Source organism: Neophocaena asiaeorientalis, unplaced genomic scaffold, assembly GCF_003031525.2.
Source record: "Neophocaena asiaeorientalis asiaeorientalis breed wild unplaced genomic scaffold, Neophocaena_asiaeorientalis_V1.1 scaffold698, whole genome shotgun sequence".
Lineage (NCBI taxonomy): Eukaryota > Metazoa > Chordata > Mammalia > Artiodactyla > Phocoenidae > Neophocaena > Neophocaena asiaeorientalis.
This window is the reverse complement of record NW_020171993.1, coordinates 1,455,662-1,479,277: the sequence shown is the minus strand read 5'-3', so window position 1 is coordinate 1,479,277 and position 23,616 is coordinate 1,455,662. Positions and strand designations below refer to the sequence as shown.

Sequence of the window (23,616 nt, the reverse complement as noted above, 5' to 3'; positions counted from 1 at the left end):
GAACCAGGTTAGCCTTGTTTACCTTCAGCTGGGTCAGGAGGAATAGGTAGTGCTACACAGTGAAGCAAAGGAAGATGGCTCTGCTTGGATGACTTATGAAAATCTTTCTGACTGATTTTATTCTTGGAAGAGTTCCCTAAAGATGTATGATTATATTGACACCCTTATTAGTTTTTCTTAAACTGTTCTCTTAAATTCTTAGTATTATGCCACATCATTTTTTTCTTCCAGACGCCTGCATTTATTTGGTACTTTTTGTGCCAGTAATACTGAATAGATAAGGGGTTGCTAAAGGAGTAAGCAAGCTGAAAACAGTAGCTGATTATAGATGCTGATATAAATCCCTGTAGCTCATAGTCAGTATTGCTCATGTGGTAGCATAGAGGGAAAAAAGTCTCTAAGTTGAGACTACTTTTGAATGGCTATGAAAGTGCAGCCTTAGATATACAGGCTACTTTTAAGATTTTGGCCAAATCAAAAACATCCTCTCCAATTTGATGTGCCAGGAAGGAAACACTTGCTTTGGACAGGTGTGAAGCTTCACCTCGGACTTCTTGTGAGAGTTCCTTTTGTCTGCAGTAATCCAACAATTTGTGTAGCTGTCTTTAAAAAAATACATTTATGTAGTAGGATACATCTCTATATAATTTAACTACATGGCATCTTCTTATCCTTTCATGGTAAGCAGAAAAATGTAAAATGAGTTTTATTCAAGCAAACACAAACTAACGTATTGTCTTTTTTCTCTCCTCCTCCTCCTCTCTTTTGTTAAATAGGATAAGTTCTGAACGTCGAAAAGAGAAGTCTAGAGATGCAGCCAGATCTCGACGAAGTAAAGAGTCTGAGGTTTTTTATGAGCTTGCTCATCAGTTGCCACTTCCCCATAATGTGAGCTCACATCTTGATAAGGCTTCTGTTATGAGGCTTACCATCAGCTATTTGCGTGTGAGGAAACTTCTGGATGCTGGTGAGTTGTTTTACAAGGACATGATAGGTCTAAAAATTAGAAATCAGAAGTAATTGGAAATTACTTTTAGAAGGTGGTCATACTCTCACTTCTTTTGTAACATGATATCCTTTTTATTACCTGCCTTTAAAGCTTCATTCAGGAATTTTAAGGTATTGGCCTCCCTCCCCCTCTTTTTTCTTGCTGCACTTACCTACCTACCTACCTGTATCTAATGACATGACCCGTCTCTTTTCAGTGGTTTGCCTTGCTTCATTAGTTTAAATAATCATTAAAAGCCCCTGGAAAATCTAATTTTAGTCTTCCTGTCCTCTGGCCTTGACTGTGTTTTGTGTTAAAAGAATGACAGGAGAAAAAATTTAAATATATAGAAAAAATATATGCTGCATGTATTAAATAACGTATCTGGGGAAAACTTTATAAAAACATCTGAATATTACTATCATTTAAGTATAACTTTTTAACTAATTTTTTTCTTCTTGTGCTTTTTTTAGGTGATTTGGATATTGAAGATGAAATGAAGGCACAGATGAATTGCTTTTATTTGAAAGCCTTGGACGGTTTTGTTATGGTTCTCACAGATGATGGTGACATGATTTACATTTCGGATAATGTGAACAAATACATGGGGTTAACTCAGGTAAAATACCCACATATTAAGAGCCCTTCTGTATGTGTTTATGATTTTATGTTATAGGTCTAATTTTTTTTTTTAATGTTTTTACAGTTTGAACTAACTGGACACAGTGTGTTTGATTTTACTCATCCGTGTGACCATGAGGAAATGAGAGAAATGCTTACACACAGAAATGGTGAGAAGAAAAGTTTATTGTTTGATTTATTGTGACAGGTGGTTTTACCTAATTGGATACTGTCACTAATTTAAAAATTTTGCTGTTGTAACCTAAGGCCAAACCTCATTTCATGCTTAATAAAATGTTACTCTATTTTTCGTTAAGTCCATGTTATTCTATTTTTTAGGAATTTCATAAAAATACCTAAATTTTTTAAAAAGCCCACCTAATCCATAAATAATTATACAAATATAAGAATTAATAAAATGAAAAAATAAATAAAAATCAGGACCAAGGAAGTTAATTTAGAATGTAACTTTAAGGCAAGGGGAAGTCATAATACAAATAATAGGATTTTAGACAGTTATTAAAGTTGAGGTGCCAGTTTGGACTCAAGCTTCTAAATGCCCAAGAAAAAGAAAAAGTTTCCCCAATTTTAAAGAGCATAACTGCTGTCTGACCCCTCAGGTTGTTCACAATAATTTGAGACTATGCAGTTCAGTTAGAAAGTATTACATTATGGATGCCTCCACATTAGTAACAAAAAAGACCTGCTCGGACCTTTAACTCAGGAATGAATTGTTAAAAATAATCAAATCTTCCAAGATTTGGGAGAAAAGTACCTTGTGAATTACAAAAACTGAATTAGTCTTTTCACACCTGTGCCTTCTTAAACAGAGTATATAGATCATAATTTGATCTATCTTTCATGACTCAAAAGTTACCATACTGAAAATTTGTCATTTTGCTCTGTGGTTGTTCTTTGCAGCTCTCCCACTTAAGTGTAAGTTTGTTTGCTTCTACATTAAACAACCTCATTTATATTTCTTTGTTAATAATTTTTTATGGTTTTCTGTTTAATCTCACCTCATTTATACTAATAGTTAACCTTTATTGAGAGATTACTCTGTGCCAGGACTCTGTTTTCTGAATTTTATGTGCTTTAACTCCTTTAAAAACCCTGTGAGGTTAACTATTTCTATTTCACTGAGGAAACTGAGTTACAGAGTTATTGAATAACTGGCTGAAGATTACTTGGTTAGTAAACAGCAGAATAAGGGTTAAACTAAGGTAGACTGGCTCAAGTCCACACTCCTTAGTACTTTAGAGCTCTTTTCATGTTCACCAACTCTCACTACATTCTACTGCCATTTCTCACTTTGGAGCCCTCTTCCGTTATTTAATTTCATGCCGTGTTCTTACTGTGAACTTGGAAAGCAAATGAATACTTTTTAGAATTCTGTGTAAAGGAGGAGTAAATATACTCTAAGCAAGGACCTAAGTGGGCCGTTGATGAGTTTAATATAGTGTTTACACTTTGAGGTTTGTATTGGCAGCTCAGAGCTTCCCTTGGGCTAGACTATAAATGCATGGATATATGGAAGTCTTGTTTTGATTTGGTAATGATGCTAATGCATTATTCTAAATCAGATATAGTCTACTTATTATAGCTTAAATGTATGCTTTTAACCAAATGTTTTTTTAAAGCACATGAACGTTCAAAGTACATGTGCTCTCTTATAATAAATTTGTGATTTAATTATGAACATTAAAAAAAATCATTCCTAATGTTAATGAATTTTTGATATCTTGTTGGGAAAGAAAAATGCAGATTTTCACTTTTAGCAAAGTGGGGCTGCTGCAATGCATCACATTTTGATGATACACTAAGAGCCTGTGGTATTGTTTATACAGCATAGTCCTATTTCATTTAAATTCTAAAAATAAGATTTAGAGTTCATTAAATTATTATAAAATATTTATTTTTATAGGGCTAAAAACTTAGTTGTTTAAAAACTATTTTCATTAGGAAAATGCTAGTACTTTTCACTTACCATAGTTTTTAAATTTATTAATATCTTTATGTCCCAGTTCAAAGGCTTTGGGTTCCCAAAGGTCAGTCCAATTCAAGTTTAGATTTTGAAGGACTGAAAATACCCCAAAGAATTTACATGTGGATCTCTGCTGCTACCACAACGCCCACCCCCCCCCACACACACATCCCTAATACCATCACCAAGACCATTATGGTTCTTGTGTCTTTTTAAAATCCACTTTCAAATGCTTCTAGGGAGGGCAAATTCAGTCCTATTTAAGTAAACCCAAATAACTTGTATCAGCACCAAGACTGCCCCAACTTGCCTATATTCTGTAATTGTGAGTATGAACTAGAACTCTTCTTTCTCAAGAGTCCAGTATTTCTAGCTAAGCAGCCTAAATTTAAACGTATTATCTTGTTTCTTTTCCACATGTTACTTTTCTTTCAATATACTAGCCTTAAAATCTCCAGGTCTTTTTTAAAAAGTTCTCTTCTCCATTATTTCCATTAATCTTTGAGTTTTTATGGATTCTACCTCTTCATTTGTCTTTTGTTGCCCTTCTTTTCACTTCTACTGCCTGCTGCTCAGCCCCTCATTACCATCATTGTATTCTAATTCTAATACATCATATATATTGCTGCTAGATTAATGTTCCTTAAGTTCCTATTGTGCTTCCCAACTCAAATTTTTTAGAAGCTGTATTTTGTATATGTAAGGCTGAACTCCTCATTGTGGCATCCATAGCCCTCTATAGTTACAGCCCTAACCATCCCTTCTAAGTCTGTCTCATTACTCCTCTGCATGTACTTTATATTATAGTCAAACTGGACTATGCACTGTTCCCCAAGTATGTGCTGTTTTTTCTCACCTCTCTGTTTTTCGTTCTGTTCCTTCTGCCTGGAATACTCTTCTTATTCATCTCTACTTACTGAAATTCTAATGTCTATTTTTCTAAGAAGGACTTTTTGGTTTCCCCTTGACTAGGTTTCCCCTTGACTAGAAGTTATCTTCTAATCTCTCTCTGTACTCCTTTAAAGAGTTCTTGTAAGCCTTGGGCGCTTACTCTACATCATATTGTTGTCATTGGCCTCACTACGTATACTCAATTTTTAACTTCTTCAGGATAGGCATTGTGTCTTGTTCATCTTTATATTGCCTGAAGTATCTAGTCCAGATCCTGAATAATGAATATTTTTGTATTTGTTGTGAATCAGACTGATCAAGGAAGAGGAGAAATCAAGTTGCTGTTTGTTTAGTCACCTGAGTCTAATCTCATTTTTTTAGTTATCTGAGGCTTGGAATGGGAGTAAATAGACTTGAGTTTATTTAAATCTTGAGTTTATTTAAATTTGAAAAGTCATTCAACATGTTTTTTTTTTCCTAGTAACAAAGTAGAGATAATTTCCTGCTTGCTTTACAGGGAGATTTAAGAAAAATCAGATATATAAAAATGTTACTTGCTATTGAAAAGAAATTTTCTGTTTTAAAAGTTCTATAAATATACAGAATATTTATTATAAATTGAGCTAGCACATCTAGTAAAAGTTTGGAGGAGTTTGCTGAAGTTCTTTTTTTGGGCGTGCTTTGTACACTGATAACACAGTTATAGGGCAAATTCATACAGTGTTTATATTTCTTTGTAATTTGACCAACCTTACTGGCTTGAATGTGAAATGATTAGGTGCTATCCCAAATATGGATTCTCATCCCACCAACTCAGGGAATCACTACTACTGTGAACCCATTACTTACTAGAAGTGTGTTAAATCCCTTGGGTATGTTAAAATGCGCAAAGCAGTTGTGCTCATGTTGACACTTTTCATTGACTAGCACCTAGGTGCTGGGGACTATGCTATTCTTACTATAATAAATTTGTGTGTTTAATTATGTTTTTTAAGTTTATTTCATGTTTTCATTAGGCCTTGTGAAAAAGGGTAAAGAGCAAAATACACAGCGGAGCTTTTTTCTCAGAATGAAGTGTACCCTAACTAGCCGGGGAAGAACTATGAACATAAAGTCTGCAACATGGAAAGTAAGTAAAAATGATCTGTGAATGCACTTGATTTATAGATAAATTAATACATCTTGACATTTCTAATATTAAGACAGCATTAGAGGAGTTCCCTGATGGCGCTGTGGTTAAGAATCCGCCTGCCAATGCAGGGGACACGGGTTCGAGCCCTGGTCCGGGAAGATCCCACGTGCCGCGGAGTAACTAAGCCCGTGTGCCACAACTACTGAGCCTGTGCTCTAGAGCCTGCGAGCTGCAACTGCTGAGCCCATGTGCCACAACTGCTGAAGCCCGCATGCCTAGAGCCCGTGCTCCCCAACAAGAGAAGCCACCACAATGAGAAGCCCGCACACTGCAACAAAGAGTAGCCCCCACTCGCCACAACTAGAGAAAGCCCGTGCGCAGCAACAAAGACCCAGTGCAGCCAAAAATAAATAAATAAAATTAAGATAGCATTAGAACTATGAGGGAAAAACTTACTGTTCCTTGGCATTTATAGATTTAACATCCAAACAGTGTAGTAATTCACCAATTTGAGGCATGGACTTATGTGCATTGTGATGCTACTGGCTTTGCCAACCACCCAGTGTTTGAATCTTGATAGAGATTAATTTTCTATTCATTGTTGTATCATTTCTTTGCTCAGTGTTGAAACACAGTCATCAGATCAAGAAATAACCATCAAACAGTGACCAGATGAGTGAAAAATCAGCTCAGATTTGTATGAAGGCAAATTTTTTTAAACCGTAATCTTATGGTGCCTGAGGAGTAGGTCATGGGTGGTGTTGTAGGGAAAACATTTATTGATTTCCAAAAATGTAGTAATCTACTAATGACAGTAAATTTTATCAAAGCTTACTTGCCATGTCAGACTCAACTGTCTCTGCATTTTGTTTTTTACTAGCATAAATTTTTTTAAAAACTGCTTTGTTTTTCTTTATACATAGGTACTTCACTGCACAGGCCATATTCATGTATATGATACCAATAGTAACCAATCTCAATGTGGGTATAAGAAACCACCTATGACATGCTTGGTGCTGATTTGTGAACCCATTCCTCATCCGTCAAATATTGAAATTCCTTTAGACAGCAAGACTTTTCTCAGTCGTCACAGTCTGGATATGAAGTTTTCTTATTGTGATGAAAGGTAAATGAAATATAAAATATAACTTGAAATTTTTAATTAGTCCACAGAACTTTTTTTAACTATTAACTGTAATAAAGACTATGTATGCTTTCTTCCACTTAAGTTGAATACAACCATACATCCTAGAATTTAGTAAAATTAACTTTATAGATTAATTCAGCCACATTTATTGCACATTTACTATGTATCATACATACTTACTCTAGCAGGTGCTATCCAGAGATTATTAGGATGAGGTCTTTTTCCTTTAGGGGTTCTAATTTATTTAAAGAAAAAATAAATATATTTCAGAGATATACAGTGCATAATTTGAGGAAGGATTACTTCTGTTTGTGGATTAGAAAGGAAAGTCTTTGGTCATCTCCTCATCCTACATATTTTTCCTGAGCAGCTCCATCCTTGCCCATGGTTTCTATTGCTGTTTCTCAAATTTCTACTCATAACTATTTCCATTTAATTGCCAATTTGATATTTTTAGCTGGATATTCTTCTGTATTATAGACTAAATATTTCTGTACTTGACTGAAACACTCCTACCCCTAAACAACAACTTCAGAAACAGCTTTTCCTCTTTTAATGCCTATCACGATTAATATACCACTGTAGACACATGACTCCAGCAAACATTGGGAAGTCATTCTTAACTTTTCTTTTGCTTTCATTATCTACACTCAGTTGTTTCCTAAATCTTAATAGATTTACTATGTACATATACCTCCTGATCCATTCCTTCCTTCCACTCTTGCTTTCCTGCCATTGAGTTCTTCAGCTTATTATTACCTTTGGCTTGAACTGTTGCCATAGTCTCCTAACTGCATCTCTGCCAACAGATTTGTGCCCTTTTAATCTCATCCAGGTTTCCAAGAAGTGGACTTCCTCATGTGAAAATCATATCATGTCATGTGAAAATGCCTCAGTTGCTTCCCTTCATCTTCACACACAAAAAAACTTTTGTTTACAAAAAATATTATAAGAGCAGGAGATTTTTATCAAAGGAAGACATACATTTTGAAAAGCTGAAAGAAAAACAGACCTATGCAATAAATCTAAACTTCCTAGCATGGCAAGCAAAGATATTTATGATCTGGCCCCTGCTGACTTCTCCAAATTAATCAGGAGAAGGGGAAGACCCCTTCTGATGCGGTGGCCCCCAACACGCTACAGCCAGAGAACTCCACATGCACTATTGTCTTAGTGCAATGATGGTTTCCTCAACTCCAAACATGTACTTAGCTTCCAAGAGCCACCTACTGCATCTACTTGTAGAGCTTTCCTTGTTTCTTTAAAAAACTACCGTTCCTTATACATATTCTGTCATAACCTTTTTTCAGCTTTTGTAATTATTTGCTTGGTTGTCCCATTTTTTACTATAAGACTGTGTAACACAGTGGCTGAAGGCATAGGTTCTGTACCCAGACTACTAAATTCTGACTTTGCTGCCTATATCCAGATGATCTTAGACACATTACTACTTTTCTTTGAGCATCAGTTTGTTTAGAGTATAATACATGTGTCTGTATTACCTTCAACTTGAACATTATGTGAGAAAACCGATTTGAAGCCCTTAGCTCTAACATGAAGTGGGTAAGAAGTCCCAGCCCTACTGGACAAGAAAATGTGACAGAGCACTGGCTTTGGAATCACATAATTCTTGATTCAGTCCTGGCTTGCAGTCCTGGTACTTATAGTGTGGCCTGGGTGTTACAACTTAACTGTTCTAAATCTCATGTTCCTTATCTGTTAAATAAGGGTCACGCTTCAAAAGGCTGTTGTAAGGAGTTTGTTGAGTGCCTAGTACGCATAGTGACCGCTTCACCACTGGGGTTAGCTTTAAGAAGAATGAAGACAGAAGAGCTAAGAAGTATTTTATGGTGTTTACTGCCTGTATTTATGTCAATGTATGATAGAACAGAGATGGCCCATTATTTTTTTAGGAATTATTTTTTGAACTCAGTATGAAGTATCGGGGTGGGCTGGGGAGAAAGAAAAGTGATGGAGCTACAATGAGAAAACAAGAAAGGGAGTGACATCCCCCTTCTGGTTATATTAGAAAATAAGCAAAATGGTCGTGGCAGAGGGGTAAAGGCAGCCTGCTTAGAGATCAACCAAGTAAGGTTTTGAATCTGACCAGGAGATTGTTGTTTTCTGGTTAGAGCTCTTTTTAGGAACTTCTCACAGTTATAACCCCTAAGAACCAAGATATAGAAAAAATTTTACTCAATTTTGAGAAAATCTAACATATCAAACTTCTTATATCCAAAATGTCCCACAAATGGCTATTATTTATTATACTAATTTCCACTTATAATCATTCAAACATTTGAGCATCTACTATGTTTGTGGCACGACAACTGGCACTAAAGTAGAAATGAAGTTTAATTCCCACCCCATGATACTTAGAATGAATGAATCCTGTACTGCACAGTTGCTTTAGATTACAGGTTTCCTAGTCCATTAAAAACACTTTTTGATTAAACTTTCTGGATCACTCCTCCCCTTTTTGGTACAAAAAGCTATGTAATTCTCTAACGTTAAATTATCTTGACCTTTCTCCCTCAAATATGAATACAGTTGACCTAGGAAAATAATGCTGTTTATATTTTGATGTTTATATTTTAGTGATAGACATACCTCAGCTCAGATTGAGAAGCACTGATTGACATCTGATTAAATCAGAGCTCCTTAACGTGATACACAAAAGCTCTCATTAATCTGATCCTCCTGCCTACTTCTCCAGCCTCACCTCCCCACTTCCCCCTGCTAACCATGTCAGAGTCTTTGTTGCCTGTACAGTGTCGACCATTTTCTCATCTCTGGATTTGCTTGTAGTGTACCTTCTTTCCGAAATGGTTTTGCTCTCTCTTTGACTCTCTTTTATACGCAACTCATAAGTCTCCTATAAGAAGCTGTCCCTCACCACCACCATTCCTTATCATGGATAGGGCTGGTTCCTCTGATTCCTGCACGATTCCCATCACTGCACTTGCCACATAATTTCATAAGTACTGTGGTAAGTGCACCAGAAAATTCACCATACTTTGCCTTTGCATTTTCACATCTAGAACAACGCCAGGCACATATGGGAATATAAAGGTTTAAATAATGAAAAAATTTTAATTCCATGAGAGTTTTATTCAAACATACAACCTATATGAGACCAATTAAAATCATTTTTAAAGCATAATTTAAAGAAATAGGATTTTTGGGTTTTTGTAACAGTAGTTTCCTTTGTAATGCTGCCACCTAGTGTAGATGTGTTTAGAGATATCCCTTAGTAAAGAATTCTGGATTTTGGCTTAGTTTTGTTTAGTTTCTGTTTTTTTCAGCTATTTATCTGTTTATTTATTTTGGAATAAACTATGGCAGATCTTGCCTTAAGGTATGACAACACAAACAGTATTACTTTTATACATTTTTTAGGAGAAGGATATCTCCCCTGTGTGTTTTCTGGAGTTAGCTGGTTTTTTGGATACAGTGCATTATATAACTTTTGCTTGTGCCTCAGTTAGAAACTCCTTTGAATCCTAAAGAGAAATCTGAGAAATCAAAGAACTTAACTCATGTTTTGCTCCCTGAAAAGGAGAGAATATGTCTGTTTAGCATGGTGCTAAGAAGACAGCTTTCTCTTTCTCATGAAATGGGCTCCATTTCAGACTGTGGTTAGAGAATGTCATAAGATCTAGTCTCTGTTCTAAAGGAACTGCCAGGGAACCAGAATGGGTAAATGGATTATTTTCCAGTTCATTTTCACTTTGATATCACAGTTTCATCTGAAATGAATTCCTATAATTTTATGTAATTTCAAAAACTAAGTACAAGAGTATCTCCCCAAACCAACAAAATATGAATTTATTTAGTTCCTACATTAAAATTTTGTAGTAGATATTGATCTCCCAAAGTGTGAAGCCTTGCCTAGAGGAACTGTTATATAAAGAATCTGATTTTGTATACACACACACAAAAAGAATCTGGTTGTATGGTAGAATAATGTTATGGGTTTAGTCTATAATTTAAATTAAATGTCACTAACTACTTCTAAAGCTTTTTATCATTTAATTTAGCAGACCTTCATATCTATCTATTACATTAATTAACTGTCTTATTAGCAAAAGTGTGTACAATAAAATATAAAAATAGGTAACAGATAAAAGGGTTAAATAGCAGGATGAACCCTTAGGGCTTAAAAAAATGCATGGTGCTGCATTTAGTAACTGTAGAGTTACTATAGATGAGATATAAGTTTATCTAAACAAAGAAGAATGCTCTTTATTTTTGAAAATTCAATTGTCCATAAGATTAAGGCATATCAGTTACTCTGGAGAAGCAAAATGTTCTTCATTATTTAGTTTCTGTCATTTTTATTCTTACTTACATTTTTTTTTTAACAGAATTACAGAATTGATGGGATATGAGCCAGAAGAACTTTTGGGCCGCTCAATTTATGAATATTATCATGCTTTGGACTCTGATCATCTGACCAAAACTCATCATGATAGTAAGTATAGACATTTTAATTATTTAACTCCTGCAATTTCTACTGTTTGGTTATATATCTAACTTTTTGGTTAAAATTAACCAGTCTTCCTAGACCACACATTTTTTTTTTTTTTTTAGACCACACATTTTAATAAACCACTTCATAAGTGATCTGGGTCATTAAATCTTTGTTTTGTATTTATTGTAACCAATACCAGTTAAAGCAGAATCATTTAATGATATATATATTTTTTTTTTTTTTTTTTTTTTTTTAGACCACACATTTTAATAAACCACTTCATAAGTGATCTGGGTCATTAAATCTTTGTTTTGTATTTATTGTAACCAATACCAGTTAAAGCAGAATCATTTAATGATATATAAAACTACCCTGGCATTTTACAAAATCTAAAAAATATGTATCATAGAATATAGCATCATTTTCAGAATTCTTACCTAAGTATTCAGAACAGTTAGCACAAAGAACGCACTGAGAAAATAACTGTTCAGTGAAGCAATGAATGCAAATATGATCAACATCATGCACTAGTTAGTGGAAACAGGTACACTTGACGTAAGACATAATGCTCAGTTTTACTCATATGAATGTTATTTGAGGATCCCATGATAAGTAAAACTTTGGAATTTCTCAATTGCCTGTTTAATCTGTACCTAAACATGACTTCCCAGTGTGATTGGGCATGCCTGAATGTCACTGAGTTAGCATGATTAGCCTTGAACTGCAAAACGGGCCTAAGTCCACAGTCAGGGTCCCAATACTCATGATGATATCATTGTTACTGTTTATCTAGTACTTTCTCCCAAATCAATAATTAAGATTGCCTAAATTGCCAGAAGACTTCAGCATGATATCAACTGAGATTCAAATATGCTAGCACATCTATTTGAAGCATCTTTGGTTCTCTGGAAACTATAGCAGGAATTTAAGGAAATGATAGCAGTGCCACTTTGTTGAATGTTCTCTGTGGAATCAGGGTTATTCATTCTCTAATATTTCTGATACTTTCAACCTGTAAGTAGTTAAAGGAATTTTAGTCACTGCTGTCCCTCATCCCTGGCTTTCATCTTATTTAAAGTGAAGGTTGGCAGGAAAGGAGTTTATTTGGGGGATTAGAAGAATGAAATAGGTACATTTTCAGCTATCCTGGGGTGTTTTCTCTGTCTCTCAATTTAAACAGTTAAAACTGATTCTATTAAAATAAACATTTCTCCTTTTTTCTAAAACAATGATCAACATTCAGCATCTATTCATTCGATTAAAATTTCAAAGTTATTTTCTCTACATGACTCTTTTCCTTTTCACTCCTAGTGTTTACTAAAGGACAAGTCACCACAGGACAGTACAGGATGCTTGCCAAAAGAGGTGGCTATGTCTGGGTTGAAACTCAAGCAACTGTCATATATAACACTAAGAACTCTCAACCACAGTGCATTGTATGTGTAAATTATGTTGTGAGGTAAGCTTGGAAAATAAATATTTGGGGGGAACAAGTAGTAAGTCTTTGAATACTCTCTTTTCTTTTATAGAAAGATTATAAATGTTCACTGAATTTTATTTTATTTTCACATTTCTACCTAATTATGGTTTTCAGTATTCTGACCTGAGTTTCTAGGCCAGCTATTATAGTGATTCCACTAATTACCATCAGTAGCTATTCATCCCCATCCTTTTTTATTCCCATTTTTAAAAAGACTTTGAAAAAAATACCAGATCTCCTATGGATTAGTTTGTTCTAGTCATACAGCTATCAGCATAAACTATCTCAAGGCAGCTATGTTATTTTTATAAGAAGAATTCTGGCCCTGGAATAGTTAGGTTTGTATCATACCCCTGTCCCTCATTAGCTCCATGACTTGGGGAAGTCTCCTTACTTCTCTGAATTTCATCCATTTAGGAATCCTTGCCTCAAAAGGTTAAAATGAGGATTAACTGAAATTCTACGCGAAATTACTGTAAAAGGCTGTATGTGTGACACATGGCTCGTGTGTATTCATGAACTCTTCTCTTAGATGATTGGCTTGTGAATATTATGGATATCATAAACTAATCTTTCATTTGATCTATTTCACTAAGCAATCGCCCACTTCTAGTCCATCTTCTACATTACCACCAGGCTGAGTTTTCTTGCATGGATATCTGATCATCTCATTTTCCTTAGAGTTGTTTTAAAGATCCCTTTATCACCCCCAAAATAAACCCTTGCCTACTTGCATAGCATCATTTGTCATTATTTTCTGTACTCTCATGCTTTTGTAGATTTAGCCTTCTTTCTAAAATCTGTGGCCACCTCTCTTAGGAAGACTTTCATCATTTGGTTTTTATTTTTGCCACTTCTGACACCATCCTTTAATGTTTTAAAATTAGGCAAAAGAGTTCTTTTGTGACCTTCCCATTATATAAGAATCACCCACTTGGAATGTCCTTCTTTTCCCCTATCCCAGTCTGTCTAACAGATCCTACATGAATCCAAGTTTCAGCTTACTGGCCTCTGTGACACAAACCTTCTCCATTTTAGCAACTATCACTTTGTATTTCAGTTGTTTGCACACATACTTTCACGATGGGTTTTAAACTTCCTGAGGGCAAGGGTTAGATATTTTAAATATTGTATCCTCAGTTCATTTCACATAGTAAACACTTAATGTTTGTTGATTAAAGGAGCAATAAAATTAAGCCAAACATGAAGATGGAGCTGTTGTTCATCATCTCTCTTCAACTCTATCCTGTAGGTGGTATCACCAGATCATTTTCTTACCACCAAGGAAAAAACAGTGCACCTCTTAGAAGGACCTTTGTCATTTATATATCTTTATATTCTAGGGCCATCCTTCGGTCATGCTTCATATATGTCAAAGAGTTCTTCTGTGCCAATATCCTTACACGTGGGCACAAAAGATCTGTTTATTGTCCTACATGTACTTGACTGTTACATTTCTTTGTCACCACCAATGTTCTCAAAGGAATAGCTGAAGTTTCTTAATTGAAATTAGTCAAATACTTGAATTATCTTGTATTGTGAATTTTAATAGGTCTTTATTTCATATTGGTATTTTAAACCCTGAATGTGACCAGGTAGGCATGAGAGATGTTTTAAGGCATCTTAAAATGTTCCTTTCCATAAAACAGAATTTTGAATTTTTTTGAGACAAGGCCATTTCAGAGTCCTTCTCCCCCCCACATTGTGTCAAGTGCTCATTTAAGAATTACTAATCTCTCTTTTTTGACAGTGGTATTATTCAGCACGACTTGATTTTCTCCCTTCAACAAACAGAATGTGTCCTCAAACCAGTTGAATCTTCAGACATGAAAATGACTCAGCTATTCACCAAAGTTGAATCAGAAGATACAAGTAGTCTCTTTGATAAACTTAAGAAGGAACCTGATGCTTTAACTTTGCTGGCCCCAGCTGCTGGAGACACAATCATATCTTTAGATTTTGGCAGCAATGGTGGGTCTTTAGTTATTTTGTTAATTGCCTAAACTATGTTAATTGCCTAAACTTTAACATTTTTTGTTGGTAATCATTTGGACATTGTGGTCTTTGCCCCTGTAATTTCTCAGCATTCCTGCTTTTGCACATTGTTGGAAATTGTGCTTCAAAGTGTTTTTAAGGTATTTCTTCTTTCCACTTTTAATTGTTCACTTTTAATAAGCTCTGCTATTTCTATAGCCTACTGTCATATTTTTTCACAAGTTAGCAGGTATACTGCAGTAGGCATAAGTTGCATTAAAGGATAAATAAGCAGTCATACCAGAAATCAAACATTGAAAAAGAAAACTGTAATTTCAAACTAGGTTAAATTTTAATGAATAAAAGGTATGAAAAGGTTGGAATTGAAGGGGTTTTTATGCTATATAGATTATAGAAGTTGTCAGTAGTGGATTGGAAAGAACTTAGACTTATGGTTATACCATAATATCTGCAGACTTTCGGATTAAGTAAAATTTGGTAACATTTTTGTTACTTGAGTGAACTAGATAAACCTTTTGTAAAAGGGGGCATACATTTCTGTATATGTTGAAATCTAGATAGTCTTTAAATTGACTAATTTTTTCCCCTACAGACACAGAAACTGATGAACAACAACTTGAGGAAGTTCCATTGTATAATGATGTAATGCTCCCCTCATCCAATGAGAAATTACAGAATATAAATTTGGCAATGTCTCCATTACCTGCCTCTGAAACTCCAAAGCCACTTAGAAGTAGTGCTGACCCTGCACTCAATCAGGAAGTTGCATTAAAGTTAGAACCAAATCCAGAGTCACTGGAACTTTCTTTCACCATGCCCCAGATTCAAGATCAGCCAGCTAGTCCTTCTGATGGAAGCACCAGACAAAGTTCACCTGAGGTAGGTGTCATGATAGAACAAGAAAAGTATAACTTACAGATTTTAATGTTTAGGGATATATATGTAAATTTGAACCACATGTCATAGTTTTGTTTCTATGAATTTTAGCACTTTTAAAATTACTACAAAAGCTATGCCTGACTTAGACCTCAGTCCATGTTTTAGGCTCAAAGACAGGAACATGGGAATGAGCTGCCTTAACATAAGGCAAAAGGTAAAACATATGTTGCTCCTGTGTGTATTTATATCAGTAGGACAAAAAAAGTCTTGAACTTAAGATATCCACAGAGAACAATACTGTGTGCCTATGACTGATCTAAGCCCATTCATATTACCCTTTGAGTTGGAGAATTATCCAGTGGCAAAGGGCTTATTATTAGCAAGCCTTAAAAGGGAAAGGACTCTAAGCTCTTTGCCCAATTTAGTACAATTGCCATCACTATTTTGACATTCTGGATAAGAGTAACATGAAAGTCTCACCAAGTCTTACTCAGAAAAATTACTTAGTAACTTTTTAATTCAAGTTCTGTCTTGATACTAGTTTTTCTATAAACAGAATAAAAATAGTCTTTAAGGGCTAGGCTGGGCCAAGACTGAAGGTATCATATAGGGCTCTATTTCTCAATCTAGAATGATTTGATTTCAGAGCTTCCTATGTCTAAAAACATGCTCATGAGTACGGCAGCTCAGATTTGAATATTATGACTTGATAAATGAGGCTCAAATAAGCCTAAAAAAAGTGGTATATTATTTTACATGAAATATTTACTGACTCAAACTGGCAAGCTAAAAGTAGGAGATTTGACATCTCATAGCCTTCTAGAGAATATATCCTACTCTCTGGTTGCTCAGTTTGCCTAGCACAAAAATGTTCGAGTCATTTTGTTTTTAATCCATAAAAAGTAAATCTAACAAAAATGTTAAGATGAGGGAAGCAAAAGTTTATGCTTAGAATACATAGCTATAGTTTTTTGGTTAGAATTCTTGCTGAAAACTAAACTAGTACTGCATTCATTAAGGTGAATACCAGTAAAGAACTTAAGTCTCCAGCCCTATCCTCGCCTGCCCCCCAGAGTAGCTGTGAGATTTTTAGGTAGATCACCACAGTACTATTGCCTCTCAGTACACAGATTCCAGTGCATATATCATCTGGTTATTGGCCAGTTACGTACCATTTGGGAGTTGAATTATTAGGTGAGTTTTATTCTTTAGAATAAGCAGATAAATGCATCTTTTAATCTTATAAATGCTGTTATATTACATACAGTTAGAAATGGATGTATTGACAGAATTATAAGTGTAAGCTCAAAAAATCTCATTTCTCACTAGTTAGATAAAATTTGATAGAAGAGACAGACTTGGTTGTGTATTCTCTGAGGTTAGGTTTTCACATTCTAACAACTAGCAAAACATTTATGTAAGCTTCTTCAGGGAAAAGTAAATATATTAATTCTTTTTACAGCCTAACAGTCCCAGTGAATATTGTTTTGATGTGGATAGTGATATGGTCAATGAATTCAAGTTGGAATTGGTAGAGAAACTTTTCGCTGAAGACACGGAAGCAAAGAATCCATTTTCCACTCAGGTATATGAACTTGTTTATTATATATATTATTCAAAACTGGCTTTGGGTTTAACTTGTTTTTCTTTTATATGGTGTGGCCATTGTAAAAACTCATGTATTTGTTGTTTTAAAGGACACTGATTTAGACTTGGAGATGTTAGCTCCTTATATCCCAATGGATGATGACTTCCAGTTACGTTCCTTCGACCAGTTGTCACCATTGGAAAGCAGTTCTACTACTCCTCAAAGTGCGAGCACAATTACAGTATTCCAGCCGACTCAAATGCAGGAACCTCCTATAACCACCAACACAACCACAGCCACCACTGATGAATTAAAAACAGTGACAAAAGATGGTATGGAAGACATTAAAATATTGATTGCATTTCCATCTCCTCCCCACGTACCTAAAGAAACTACTTGTGCCACAACATCACCATATAGTGACACTGGAAGTCGGACAGCCTCACCAAACAGAGCAGGAAAAGGAGTCATAGAACAGACAGAAAAATCTCATCCAAGAAGCCCTAATGTGTTATCTGTCGCTTTGAGTCAAAGGTATTTATATGTAACATTAAAGTTATAGTTTGTTATTTTTGAGGAAACATGTATGATGGTAAATTATTTCTAAATGTAGCAAACTTTCTGATATATATGCTTTAAGGAACATAAAATTGACGTACAAATTCTGAACTTAAAACAAGCACTCAAAAAACCATTTCTAAATTAGCTTGTGTATTACTTTATAGTCATATCACTTATCTAAATGTAGGAGTAGAAGGGTCTTCTAATACCTCTAAAAATAAAATCCAGCCAGTAAGTTCTGTAAATGTACAAAAATTGGCCCAGTTTCTTGTAATTGCTTAAATCAGACTCATTAACTATCCTTACTTGCCTCCATAGCTTGGAGCTCTTTTTAAGCTTACCTGAAAAAAAGCCTTTCCAACTTAAGGGTATTTCCAGTTCTCCAATCCAAATTGAACTTGATGGTCTTCAGTCCTCAGTATTCAATATAGATATTTATAAGCATTTTTTAAAAATTATGTATAGTTATAAATTGCTTTTATTTTTTATTTTTATTTATAGAACACTAGCTATATCATAGGTTAAATATTTTTTAAAAGCTATAACAAGAATCTAAGCATGTGTCATGGCATTGCTTCTATGGAGCTAGTTTGAGCAAACATATGGACACTATCCAAATTTTAAGTTATAATTTTTGTGTATAATTTGTAATAGGATTTGACACATTTAAAATTTAGGCTGTAGTCAGAGGAAACAAGTCAGTGGAGCAGTGTGTGGAGGAGAGGAATGATTCCTCTACAGTGCCTAGACTGAGTCAGATATCAATAGCAATAGGAAAAAGCACTGCCATAGCCAGAGCTTATGGCTTTATTCTCCTGCCCTGCATCACTGCTTTGGCCTAGAATGCTAGGAGAGGCCTTTTCCCAGAGCTAGGAAAAGATCTTAGGGCTTTAGATTAACAAAGAAGTATTTAACATTATTGTTTTACTATTATCACCAACCGACTTTAGAGCTCCTCTGGGAGGTGACAGTGCCTCGGGCATTTCTGTGTTACTAATACTTAACTCAGTACCTAACATGTAGCACTTGCTTCAATAAATGGTTATTAGATGGAGAGAAGAATGAACATAGCAGTAGAATTGGCAGTGATCTGTAATTTTCAGTTACAGCTACAGAGAACCATGGGCTGTTTGGTTTTCTGAATAACTACGTACTTGTCAAAACCAAAGTCCAACAAATATCTAGTCATTTTAGCAATTTTTTTTACATTAGTTCCAATATAGTATGTACTAAACACTTTATGAACTTAACCATTCAGAACTATATGGAGGCTTTTTCTTTACTACCTCTGTAGGTAATTTGCAAAATCAAAGTGCTACGGTAAACCAGACAATTTGCAGCTTTTAGAGCAAAGATTAAAAATAAACCATTAAAAGTACTACTACTAAGATGATATTTACATGATAGACTGAGTTACACTTAATAAAGGTAACATTTATATAAAAATTTAAAAATCTGCCTGTCTATATATTGACGGTTTCATAGAATTTTTTAAAAATACAAAACAAGACTACATGTAGGAGAGCCGTTAGAGTAGTACATCCCTTACCCATATGCCATTCTCAACTAGATGGGACAGCAAGGAGCTATTGTGATTATGTTGGGGGTGGGCAGGCGGTTCTTGAAAAGGCGAAACAGATATAACAAAATCGATGTACTTGACACATAAAACAGTTCTTCACTATTTAGTATTAATTTTAGATGCAGATCAAGTTTGATAACCAGATCAATACTGAGGGCGAAATGGCTTAGTGGGAGGATCACTGGGAAGGAGACTGGGTATCAGGAGACCTGCAGTGTACTTCCATATCTGCAACTAATTAGCAACAGAGCAAGTTACCTAACAAGCCTCAGGTTTCTCATTTATAGAATGTGTATTATATTACCTGTATTATCTTGGGGATTGGAGTGAAGCTACAGTGAACTAATGAACATGCAATGTTTTATAAACTGAAAGCGTAACACAAATGTGAAATTAATCTTTTATTACAGTAGTCCCAAGAATATCTGTGTATTAGGTGGGATGAAAGGCCAATACTTAACTCTTTGACATCAATTTAGTTCTGTTCAGTTCTATTTTCTAAATAGGGAAATGCATATTTTAGGAAATTTTGTTTTAAAAAATGAACTTGGGCTTTCAAGGTAATAAACTTTAGTAATCAGGACGGTTCTCTTATGTATAACATTATATTCCTTAATGTTGGAAAATAGGCATTATATATTTCATTTTAAAAAAGTAACTGGATATTTTTTAAATAAATAAAACAACCATATTTTTATTAAAAAATATTTTTCAGAAATACTGTTCCTGAGGAAGAACTAAGTCCAAAGATACTAGCTTTGCAGAATGCTCAGAGAAAGCGAAAAATAGAACATGATGGCTCACTTTTTCAAGCAGTAGGAATTGTAAGTGTGACAGTATGCTTGCTTTTCTATTCTAGCTAATGTGCTATTTCTAAGTTAGACATATAGGTAACTCCTTGTATCTTCCAAATACTAATGTTACGTTTCCAGAAGTTATACATTGTTTTTTTTCACTTGTACACACTCTTTCTTAAAAATACAAACATTTAATGAATCCAGTCTTGGTATAAAAATTCCAAACACTAGAGACGTATTTTGAGTAAGTACAGTTCTCCCCTCATTCCACACCCAGTGTCACCACCAAGTCTCTTTCTCTTCCCTTTAGGTTACTTTCCCTTCTTACCCACAGAACAGTCAGTGCTGGTGTAATCCATACTGATATTTTCAGACCAAATTAACAGGAAAGCATTTACACACGTAGCTGTCATAATGACCAGCAAATGAATTCACCATAGTAGTATGAAGAAAAAGAATTTAAAATAACTTAGGGCAGTATTTAAGAATCTTGCCCACATATTGTTAGCAAACTTACACTGATTTCAAAGTTTTGACTTAAAAAAAATTCAACATAGTAAAATTGAAATAACTTTACTGTTTTTAGGGAACATTATTACAGCAACCAGATGATCGTGCAACTACTACATCACTTTCTTGGAAACGCGTAAAAGGATGCAAATCTAGTGAACAGAATGGAATGGAGCAAAAGACAATTATTTTAATACCCTCTGGTTAGTTTATTCTTTCTGCCCTTGAACATCACAAAGAGAATTAAAATATATGAAACTTTTATTTAGGAGCTTTACTCCAATTGAGAGTGATTTTCACTCCTTAGCAGGATTAAAAAGTAAGGTTGCATTTTATTTGATCAGTAATAGCTATTTCAAGATGGAACTATGAATTTTTAGTAATTATCTTTGATCTGAGTCTGTGTGCTATCAATATTGAATAGAAGCTGAAACTTGCACATTTTAATGCCTTTTTCTAAATTGGTTTATCACGCCTTTGTGCCTTCAAGGTATCCTTTAAACATTTGTGACATAGCACCAGTAACAATTTTTTGCACTTTCTTGTTTACACGATTGTGGTTTTGCCTAATAGACTAAAACCCTTCTAGCGCTTATTTGCCTTATTTTCCCCAGTACCTAGTGCATAGTGGCTGTTTAATAATATTCATGGATTAGATGAATAAATACTTAAGTATCTTTGTTTTTCAGATTTAGCATGTAGACTGCTGGGGCAATCAATGGATGAGAGTGGATTACCACAGCTGACCAGTTATGATTGTGAAGTTAATGCTCCTATACAAGGCAGCAGAAACCTACTGCAGGGTGAAGAATTACTCAGAGCTTTGGATCAAGTTAACTGAGCTTTTTCATAATCTCATTCCTTTTTTTGGACACTGGTGGCTCATTACCTAAAGCAGTCTATTTATATTTTCTATATCTAATTTTAGAAGCCTGGCTACAAATACTGCACAAACTTGGTTAGTTCAATTTTGATCCCCTTTCTACTTAATTTACATTAATGCTCTTTTTTAGTATGTTCCTTAATGCCAGATCACACACAGCACATTTTCACAGTTCTTTGGTATTTAAACCATTGCATTGCAGTAGCATCATTTTTAAAATGCACCTTTTTATTTATTTATTTTGGGCTAGGGAGTTTGTCCCTTATCGAATTATTTTTAATAAGATGCCAATGTAATTTTTTTTAAGAAGGCAAGTAACCTTTCATCATGATGAGTTTGAAAAATTTTTACTCAGTTTTTTCACATTTTACATAAACAGTAATGATTTGCCAGCAGTACATGGTAGCCACAATTGCACAATATATTTTCTTAAAAAAATACCAGCAGTTACTCATGCAATATATTCTGCATTTATAAAACTAGTTTTTAAGAAGAAATTTTTTTTGGCCTATGAAATTATTAAACCTGGAACATGACATTGTTAATCATATAATAATGATTCTTAAATGCTTGTATGGTTTATTATTTAAATGGGTAAAGCCATTTACATGATATAGAAAGATATGCATATATCTGGAAGGTATGTGGCATTTATTTGGATAAAATTCTCAATTCAGAGAAATGATCTGATGTTTCTGTAGTCACTTTGCCAGCTCAAAAGAAAACAATACCCTATCTGTAGTTGTGGAAGTTTATGCTAATATTGTGTAATTGATATTATACCTAAATGTTCTGCCCACCATGTTGGTATAAAGGTATTTTGAGCAGATTGTGAACAAGAAAAAAATCATGCTTTGTTAGCAAAATTGCCTAGTATGTTAATTTGCTCGAAATTTGATGTTTGGTTTTATGCACTTTGTCGCTATTAACATCGTTCTGTTTTCATATAGATTTCAATAATTGAGTAATTTTAGAAAAGCATTATTTTAGAAATATATAGTTGTCACAGTAAACATCTTGTTTTTCTATGTGCATTGTACAAATTTTTCATTCCTTTTGCTCTTTGTGGTTGGATCTAACACTAACTGTATTGTTTTGTTACATCAAATAAACATCTTCTGTGGACCAGGCCCCCTTTGATCAGCTTTTATGTTAAAATAATATTTGCTTTAACACCTCCAACTCATAATATTGTTTACCAACAGTTTAAGTATTTTATGAATATTACATTACTCTTGTTTATTTCTACATTTATCGTATTGCCATCACCTTAAGTTATACTGTGTCCCTAAATGGAATGTTAAATAATAACAACCCGTAATGTTCCACTGTGAAAAGTATGCTTTTAGAAAAGAAACTTGTCATTTATGAACCTTTAATTTATTAAAGTAAAACAAAAGTTTAATGTTCTAATATGAATGGGATGAATGAAGCAAATCCTGAACATTATAGTTACATAATGTTGTAAGGGCTAGAAAGTTCCTCTAAAGCAGCAGTCCCCAGCCTTTTTGGCACCAGGGAACGGTTTTGTGGAAGACAGTTATTCCACGGATGGGGGGTGGGGGATGGTTTCGGATGATTCAAGCACATTACATTTATTGTGCCCTTTATTTCTATTATTATTACATTGTAATATATAATGAAATAATTATGCAACTCACCATAATGCTGACAGGAGGAGGAGCTCGGGCTGTAATGCGAGCGATGGGGCGCGGCTATAAATACAGATGCTTTGCTCGCTCACTTGCCGCTCGCCTCCTGTTGTGGGCCCGGTTCCTAACAGGCCACGGACTGGTACCAGTTTGTGGCCCAGGGGTTGGGGACCCCTGCTCTAAAGATCTCCAATCTATTGTCACTCACAGATAAAGAAATTTAGACCTCAAATGATAAAGGATTTGTCCAAGCCTTAAAGGTAGTAAGTGGCAGACCGAAGATTTAAACGTAGGTCTTCTGACTCTAATATGAAACTAGAAAAACGTTGCTTTGTTTTTGTCTTAATGATACTGTATATTTAAAATTTTTTTAAATAGCTTTTTTTCCCTATATTTTTTAAAATGAAATAGCGTTATTTCTTTTATGATTGTAAAAGTAATACATTCCCACT

At 34.6% G+C, this 23,616-nt stretch overlaps 1 protein-coding gene across 1 annotated transcript in view; it reads left to right on the top strand.

Moving 5' to 3' along the window:
* Positions 1–22,642, top strand: part of HIF1A (hypoxia inducible factor 1 subunit alpha) — a 41,645-nt gene extending 19,003 nt beyond the window's left edge. Inside the window, exons 2-15 of the mRNA XM_024748345.1 lie at positions 777–967; positions 1,462–1,607; positions 1,695–1,779; positions 5,501–5,613; positions 6,540–6,742; positions 11,131–11,237; positions 12,549–12,696; positions 14,468–14,688; positions 15,305–15,591; positions 17,054–17,176; positions 17,289–17,713; positions 20,038–20,146; positions 20,706–20,832; positions 21,319–22,642. Of these exons, the coding sequence (XP_024604113.1) occupies positions 777–967; positions 1,462–1,607; positions 1,695–1,779; positions 5,501–5,613; positions 6,540–6,742; positions 11,131–11,237; positions 12,549–12,696; positions 14,468–14,688; positions 15,305–15,591; positions 17,054–17,176; positions 17,289–17,713; positions 20,038–20,146; positions 20,706–20,832; positions 21,319–21,470 (2,437 nt within the window). The 3' untranslated portion in view covers positions 21,471–22,642. The remainder of the gene's footprint in view (positions 1–776; positions 968–1,461; positions 1,608–1,694; positions 1,780–5,500; positions 5,614–6,539; positions 6,743–11,130; positions 11,238–12,548; positions 12,697–14,467; positions 14,689–15,304; positions 15,592–17,053; positions 17,177–17,288; positions 17,714–20,037; positions 20,147–20,705; positions 20,833–21,318) is intronic.
* Positions 22,643–23,616: the final 974 nt, after the last annotated feature.